Source organism: Carlito syrichta, unplaced genomic scaffold (assembly GCF_000164805.1).
Source record: "Carlito syrichta isolate Samal-C Ts95f unplaced genomic scaffold, Tarsius_syrichta-2.0.1 Scaffold153792, whole genome shotgun sequence".
Lineage (NCBI taxonomy): Eukaryota > Metazoa > Chordata > Mammalia > Primates > Tarsiidae > Carlito > Carlito syrichta.
The window spans coordinates 1-917 of NW_007097888.1; the positions used below are offsets into that span (position 1 = coordinate 1).

The window sequence follows — 917 nt, forward strand, 5'->3', positions numbered from 1 at the left end:
GCCCTTCCCCCTCCCTCCCTTCCTCCTCTCAGGACGTCCTCCGAGTTCCTACTCCCAGGAGACTCCCAGGGAGCGCAGATGAAGGCGTCCGCCCAGGGCACTGGCTGCTGGGGCCTAAACTGTAGGGCCAACGTGGCTCTGGCAGGCTTGCAGGAAGAGCTGCCTCAGCTGAAGCAGAGAGAAGACCTGACCCTCATAGACGGTCCCCGCCCCCGCGCCACAGCCCCTGTCACCATCACCGCACAAGACTGCCATCTTGCCCAACACTGCCACTGGCAACACCAACGCCCCCGCCACCATCGCCACCACACAACACGACCATGACCGCCCGTCCCCCAACCAACACCAGTGCCACCGTCACCACCACAGGTGTCGCCACCACCACACCAGAGCGCCACTGCCACCATCACCAACCCCATACCTGAAAACCACTGTCACCACCGCCACGGTCCCCGTCGGCACCGCCAGCACCAATGCCACCCTCACAACCAGCACCAGCACCAACCACCAACACTGTCCCCGTCAGCGCTGCCAGTCTCGGCGCCACCGTCACCATCACCGTCCCCGCTCCCACACCAACGACACTGCCACCACCACAGCCGTGTCACCCAGGCTTCCTCCACCACCTTTCCTTCCCCAAGCTAGTATAGTGTGGCTTTTTGCATTTGGCTATACTGTACTGCATGACTTTAACACTTATCCGTGAGTATCTTTAAAGCTATTTTTTTTTTTTTTTTTTTGAGTCGGAGTCTCACTCTGTCGCCCAGACTGGAGCGTAGTGGCCGCTCCCAGTCACCGCAGCCTCGACCTGCCGGGCTCTGGTGATCCTTCCGCCTCAACCTTCCAAGTAGCTGAAATTACAGGCATGTGCTACCACGCCCGGCTGATTTTTTGATTTATTGTAGAGATGAGGTCTC

At 59.3% G+C, this 917-nt stretch overlaps 1 protein-coding gene across 1 annotated transcript in view; it reads left to right on the plus strand.

Annotated features, from left to right (window-relative positions):
* Positions 1-58: 58 nt before the first annotated feature.
* LOC103252207 (complement C1r subcomponent-like) overlaps positions 59-917 on the plus strand; it is a gene marked incomplete at its 5' end in the record, with an annotated part of 3,649 nt that continues 2,790 nt past the window's right edge. Inside the window, one exon of the mRNA XM_021708989.1 lies at positions 59-202. Coding sequence (XP_021564664.1) covers positions 59-202 — 144 coding nt within the window. The remainder of the gene's footprint in view (positions 203-917) is intronic.